The sequence below is a fragment of the Limulus polyphemus genome, unplaced genomic scaffold (genome assembly GCF_000517525.1).
Source record: "Limulus polyphemus unplaced genomic scaffold, Limulus_polyphemus-2.1.2 Scaffold7334, whole genome shotgun sequence".
Classification (NCBI taxonomy): Eukaryota; Metazoa; Arthropoda; class Merostomata; order Xiphosura; family Limulidae; genus Limulus; species Limulus polyphemus.
Genome location: NW_013672944.1, coordinates 27744 through 35387, shown reverse-complemented (window position 1 = coordinate 35387; position 7644 = coordinate 27744). Strand labels below are relative to the sequence as shown.

Here is a 7644-nt window from a genome sequence, read left to right as displayed (position 1 = left end):
GTTATAATTTGTTGTCATCCTAGAATTAAAGAGCCATAATTTATATTTATTTCCTAATTTTTATGGTAGTTACAATATCGGTCAAATCTACCAAACCTGTACAGAGATTCGTCAGTGAAAATAACAGATAAAATAAAAGTTTTTTCTTAATACACGATTGATAACTATCTGGATATTAAAAAGATTTCACGTGTGAAATATGAAAATTTTCTAATACATAAAAGTATTTTTAATCTTAAAATGAAAATTACTTTGCATGTTGGATAGGCAACAAACGGGAAAAAAAAAAGGCACGAGAAAAACATTGCGTTACAAACCTCAAGAATTAATATAAACAAATTTGATATTTTGCATAGGAAAGCATTGTGATGTTTACTGATAATCTGCCAAATTTCTTTAACATACACTTCTTATTTTAAAGGTTATAGAATGAAAACTATAACAAGCACAAAATGGTTACGAGGTCAGTACCAGGGACCGAGCCTGTGCTGAAAGAGTTAAACATCTAGTATTATACAAGTATTCTCTTTAACCTTTAATGTGTTCTTCTTCTATGCTTCTTCAATTAGAAGACTTGTACTAGGGTCTTGTATTGGCCTATTCACTGCAAGAAGCCATCACAATACTTAATCAAAATTAACTTAGATCCCAAAAAGCATTGCTATAACAATGTAGTGATCTTTCATACAAAGTCTCTTGAAAAGAATCAAATTATAATAAAAAATGTAAGTTCTGGTGGGAATGTTTATTGGTAATCTCCATATAATTGTTGCTTGTGACCACTTTAACCAATATAAATTACACAACTATCCAAATGGAGTTCTATTTGTATCCAAGAACATTATTGCTTGTCCCGAAAACTAGATGATCCAAATGATCTCCTTTTATGAATAATAATTATAAAACCTGGTTATACAGAAACTAAACAGTAAACTAAGAAAGCCTTACATGTATTATAATTATAAAAACTGGTTATACAGAAACTAAACAGTAAACTAAGAAAGTCTTGCACGTACAATAATTATAAAACCTGGTTATACAGAAACTAAACAGTAAACTAAGAAAGTCTTACACGTACAATAATTATAAAACCTGGTTATACAGAAACTAAACGGTAAAGCTAAGAAAGTTTTACACGTATAATAATTATAAAACCTGGTTATACAGAAACTAAACGGTAAACTAAGAAAGTCTTACACGTATAATAATTATAAAATCTGGTTATACAGAAACTACACGGTAAAATTGAACAATAAGTGCTTCAGTATAATAAACTGACTTACCTAGAAACTTAAGCTTATGTGCCTTACTTAAACCATGACTTACATAGAAATTTAGGCTTATGAGCTTTGCTTAAACCATGACTTAACTATACATTTAGGCTTATGTAACTCGCTTAAACCAAGACTTACCTAGATATTTAGGCTTATGTAACTCGCTTAAACCAAGACTTACATAAATATTTAGGCTTATGTAACTCGCTTAAACCAAGACTTACATAAATATTTAGGCTTATGTAACTCGCTTAAACCAAGACTTACCTAGATATTTAGGCTTATGTAACTCGCTTAAACCAAGACTTACCTAGATATTTAGGCTTATGTAACTTGCTTAAACCAAGACTTACATAGATATTTAGGATTATGTAACTTGCTTAAACCAAGACTTACATAGATATTTAGGCTTATGTAACTTGCTTAAACCAAGACTTACATAGATATTTAGGCTTATGTAACTTGCTTAAACCAAGACTTACATAGATATTTAGGCTTATGTAACTTGCTTAAACCAAGACTTACATAGATATTTAGGCTTATGTATCTCGCTTAAACCAAGACTTACATAGATATTTAGGCTTATGTAACTTGCTTAAACCAAGACTTACATAGATATTTAGGCTTATGTAACTTGCTTAAACCAAGACTTACATAGATATTTAGGCTTATGTAGCTTGCTTAAACAATACATTTTAAATAAATCACTACCAATTTTTAAAAGTGATTTATCTCTAGAAGTTTAATTTATTTATATTATCACCTTTTCTACTTATTCCTCCAGAATTTAGTACTGTTATCAAAACAAAAACCAGCCTCTCAACGTTACCCACAAAGCTGATCTCAACCAAATAGTGGGGTTGACTGTCACACCTATAATGCCCACACAGCTAAAACTTCACAGGATATTAAAGAAAATTGTGGCAAAAACCTCATGTCTCCCAATTAGCAGTCCAGCACACTTGACAACTATGCTACATCCAGCTCTGACTTTCTAAGATCCCAATATTTAGAAATCTGATCGATACGAAAAAATTACAGTATATCAGAAAAGTCTACAAAAAATTACCCAGCACATTGAATTCCAATAAATGGAGCTTTTGTTAAAATTATTTACAAAACCTCAGATGAAATAAACAATAAACAAATGTATTCAGTAGTAATAAATATATGTACCACCTTATGAAATAAACAAATGTATCCAGTAGTAATAAATATATGTACCACCTTATGAAATAAACAAATGTATTCAGTAGTAATAAATATATGTACCACCTTATGAAATAAACAATAAACAAACATATTTAGTAAAAATGAGTTCTGACCTGATGTCCTTGTTGGTTGTTGAGTTTGGAGTGTTTTTGTTTTTCTTCCTGAACACTCTTCTTGTTGTTGTGGTGGTGGACATGGGATGGTAACCTATTGGTAGATGTTAAGTCCCGCGATTTAGAACTCGACACTGTTTTCATTGTGCCATCTTTTCCTCTAGCAGATTCATCTTGTGAGGTCCTATGTTTAGAATCTTTGGATGAAGTCTTGCAAGAATCGTAACATTTCTTTCCATCAGCTTCCACCCTGTGACGGTGGCGAGTGCCACTGGGGTCTTGTTGAATAGACTTTTGAGAACCGTGATGGCGACTAGAAGTCTTTTCCTTTTTTAATAATAAAGAACTTTCAAGATGTTTCTCATTATTAGCATGTTGATTTTTTACAGCCAATGATGACAGTGAGTTAATGCTAATTGAGGTGGTTACAGGACACCGCTGGAAAAGATCACTTTCTGCTCCTTTCCCATTATGACTCCACACTATATTGTTGGTGTTGGTTGCTGTTTTAGAGATTCCAATCAGGTGTGTTGGATCCTTTGTCAAATATGGTTGTACCTGGTTAAAGTCCCCTAGTGTACGTTTAATCCGACGAGATGTTTCATCTTCAAGGGGAGGAACAACCTGTTTAAGATAACAAAAGCAATACTTTTGAATATTTACAGTGACTTATTTTCTGGATCTTTACATCCATTCTTGTATGTTAAAATGATAGAAACTCCCAGATCTGATTCCAAGGATGCTAATGAATCCTTTTTTTCCCCGAAGGTCGGTTCTTATCCTTTATATTTCTGCACTTTACTTTCAATCTTTTTTCTCCTCATGTTATCGGCAGCTGAAACTACTACTTGATATCTTTTATATGAAAAACATTCTATTCAATTGCACTTTGTTCAACAAATGGTTTGATTTATTTTGAATTTCCCGCAAAACTACTCGAGGCCAATCTGTGCTAGCCATCCCAAATTTAGCAGTGATAAATAAGAGGGAAAGTAGCTAGTCAACACCACTCACTGCCATCTCTTGGGCTACTCTTTATATCAATGAAGAGTGAGGTCGATTGTCACATTATAATGTCCCCACAGCTGAAAGGGGGAGCATGTCTTATTACGAGGATTCGAACCTGTGACCCATAAATTGCAATTCAAGCCCTAACCACCTCATTAAATGGAAGTTCTGGTTAATATGGCTGATTTTTAACATGAAAACAGATATTGTTTTACGTAAACAAACAATGTGATAAAAATCTATCCTTCAGAAAATACAGTATTTCAATATAATGACACGTGTGGTAAAATTCTAAACATCACAAGCATACAACACGGTTTAACACATTTTGGCCCAAAGAATTAACTAACCTTGATCGGTTCCCCAAATATAGGCCGTGATGACGTACGATCGTGTTTATCCTTAGTCAGATGAGCTCGTGCTCTAGCTTGGCGTTCCCTCTCCCGTAGCACGTCACGGTCGACATCACTAGGAAGAAGAAGAGCAAGTACAAACATTATATAAGATGAAATCAAAGTTCTTTTAATATTCAATAATTAGTTATTATATCAAAATAATGATTCAACTTTTCAACATGAACAGTAACTTATACGCATGTAGGTCTAAACGGCTAGGTCAGAGACCTCTAGTGATTTTGATATAGCCTGTCCTTAAAGTTGAACTATTGACTAGAGAGAAAATGTAGCCAGTGACCAGCATCCACTGCTAAAAAGAGCTTTGTCCAGCATTCTGAACCGATTAATAAGACTAACGGTCACTTTTACAACCGAAAATCAATGAGGTGTAACTTAAGAACAGCTTTCTTTAAAGTTGTAAACAGAGTAACAAGAAAGTACAGTGAGAAAAACACCACTAATGCTGTTATTAATAATGTGACACGTTGTCCACTGTATACAGACAAATAGATCAGAAGGTCAAAGACAGTGAGGAAAGTACTTACAGGTTAATGTGAGAATTATTTTCAAACCACAACCAAGAAATTAGTTTTTTTTTTACAGTTAAGGGCAGAAACCCTGCTCTAAAAGAATTATATAGGTTTAACAGTTAGAATTTTTTACATTTTTTTAATTTACCTAATGCTGACTGGAGCATAGTTTGCATAATTACAAATAAATAAAACAACTGTGACCTCCAGAGCATCTTACAAGTTGTTTTAGTTGTTCAACATTTTGACGTTACACCTTCTTCAGGAACATATGATTGCATGAAGGAATAAATCCAAAACATTAAACAAATAAAACATCTTGTAAGAGTTCACGGCCATTTTATCCATTTGTAGTTAGAACTTTTGAAACAAAGAACACACAATTGCAGTAAAGGAAACAAAGTCCTCTAACTAAATGTTCGGATGATGGAACATCAATGGACAACCACAATTTAAAGATAAGTGGATGAACATGTAGTACGAATGAGGAAACACTTCGGATTAAGGAGTCTTTATATCATAGTAAAATGGCCAACAACTATTTTTTAGCATATGTAAAGAACATAATACCTATCATTGGTCTGTCTTCTTCAGGTACAATGTACAACTCTTTCGGAATAAATTTACACCTATAAAAAACCTGAAGTCTTATTATGATAAGTTGACCATAGTTTAGCTTGGGAAAGATTGTCTACTTAATTTCATGATTCTTACATAAGAAATTTAATGTCATAATTTTCACTTATGGAGTAGAATCTAACAGTTTTCTCTCCTTTGACAGATGCTTAGATCACCAGTGTATACAGAAAATCCCCTGTCATCACCATCACTGCACACAACATCTTATCATCGCTTGTCACAAAAATATCCTCCTACTTTTTAAACTTCGTTATAAAGTTTTCATCCACAAAAAAATGTACTACAGACTGAACTGAACTACTTAAAGAATGTAGCACTAGCTATAGGCTTTAGCCCTAATATCATAGATAGAGCTTTTATTAACTTCAAAATCATAAAAAAATTTATGCTAATTCCATTCTTATCAGTAATAAAACAGATCTGTTTCATTTCCTTTTAGGCCAGAAATTACAAGTTTAATTTATTCAAAAATAATGGCAAGTTTTAAAGTAGACAAGGTCTGATATTAATTATTACAACGTTTTGACCCACAGTATTGAGCCATTGCCAGGTAAGAGTTACATTACAGGTGAACTTGAGAAATACACTTTTAAACTGCCATCAATTTAAGTAAGATACTTCAGGATGGAACTTAAACCAACCTGAAACTGTTACAATGGCTAAAATAACATCAGCAAGATTAAGTAGTTTATTCTCCTTGCTTTCAATCCCACATATGACTACTCCTGACCTTTTATTTACATCAATTAACCTGTTGTAAATGTCACTGCTGTCGTGTGACAACGTTCCTATATATTATTAACCCTTGTGTCTTTGTGTAAATTGATTTTATATATAAACCATGTATGCTTAGTTGTGTATCACATCCGATTAAAACAGACTAATCTTCTGTCCAAACTGTGGTGTGTTCTCTACAGAAAATGTTATTATGTTTATAAATTGTTGATCCATTTACTGCTGTAACAACATAAAGTTCTTCCACTCACAAGTCTGTTTTTCTGTGTTTAACTGTTTCAAGTTAAACACAGAAATACTAACATATTTATGGTATTCCAGACCAACTGGAAATTAGCAGAGCTGTAAACAAACACATTCTGCTGTACTTTTGCACCAATTACACGTAGACACCTGAATCTCTTGGATGTATTTTAAATACATTACTTCCATATACACATACTCAACTTTATGGTTAATGGTGGAACCAGTCTGTTCAAGGTAAAATTACTCATAAACTGACCAATTTAAACCATACTGTGTGGGAGTAAACATATAACGGGTCATTGTTACAAGAATATAAGTGAGGTGTTTACAACTTTGGTATAAACTTCCAGTTACGTCAGAGCATCCAAAAGATTTCGGAAGGGGGCAGTCATAAATTAATAAAAAATTATCTGATAATTTTTATCAAAAAATGCTTTAAAATATTTTTCAGCAATTTCACACAATAACAAATCATATTGGGGGTGGGGTATGAAATACAGGCTCCCATTTTAATTATTATGGGGGGTTCATACCTTCTCCTGTTTCAACCTCTAAAATTTAGTTAAATTTCTTTGAAACTATTTTACTTTCAAATTTTATATTATGCCTTGTGGTTCTTTGTAAAAGTGATTAAAAAAAAGCTAACTCCCCCAGAATAAAATCCCTGGTTAGCCCTGTTTTCTTTGCAGTCAATCACAGTAAGAGTTAAGAAAATTTCAAAACTACTCAGTCAGGTTGAAAATATATCACCTAAGTCCAGTGAGAAATTTAACTCAGAGCAGTGTGCCATAACAATCGCTAAAGAAGTTGCCTATAATATTAAACTGTTTTATAAATTATTAATGCATTTCCTTATTTTATACATCAATGTTATGATCTTGTATAAGCTATTTCATGGAGCCATATTTAACTTTTAAAATGTTCACCGAGTTTAAGTAAATAATTTGTAGAGTCGGTCTGTTGCCTCAATGAAAATAATTCACCAAACTAATAAAGAACCTTGTAATATCAATGACAACATTCCTCAGTAAAAATTCTTTCTTTCTTAGAGCTTCATAACTTATCTTCTGTTACCTTTACAGGTTTGTAACATAGGCCTAATACAATTTACAGCAGTGTATGTGTTCAAGTTTGTAGAATCATTAAAAGGAGAAAATCAAGTAATTTATCAATGTTACGTGAACTGGAAGTTGAATTATTTTCACCAGATAATTTAAAAGAACAACAAAACTACAAACAGAGCCCGAGTGTATGGAAAACCATAGGTCCATAAATAAGCCAATAACAACATAGTTGTCAATCGCACAATGTCTCTACAACAGGTTAGATCAACATATTATGACCGTGTAGATCGGTATCGAACAGGGTCATAAAGTTATAATGTATTGCCTCAATGCACTGTCTAAATAACAATAAGAATGTTAGAATTCTACCAAGATTAATATGTGTAAAGATACATGTATCCTACTATAATGTGAGTGAAGTTCGGTTT

The 7644-nt window shown here is 32.6% G+C and overlaps 1 protein-coding gene across 4 annotated transcripts in view; it reads right to left on the bottom strand.

The window, feature by feature from the left end:
* Positions 1-7644, bottom strand: part of LOC106474538 — a 19752-nt gene that overhangs the window by 4970 nt on the left and 7138 nt on the right. For all 4 annotated transcript variants that reach the window (XM_022402864.1, XM_022402862.1, XM_022402863.1 and 1 more), the window contains exons 2-3: positions 3958-4075; positions 2600-3223 (exon numbers count right to left, since the gene is read on the bottom strand). In XM_022402864.1, the coding sequence (XP_022258572.1) occupies positions 2600-3223; positions 3958-4075 (742 nt within the window). The remainder of the gene's footprint in view (positions 1-2599; positions 3224-3957; positions 4076-7644) is intronic.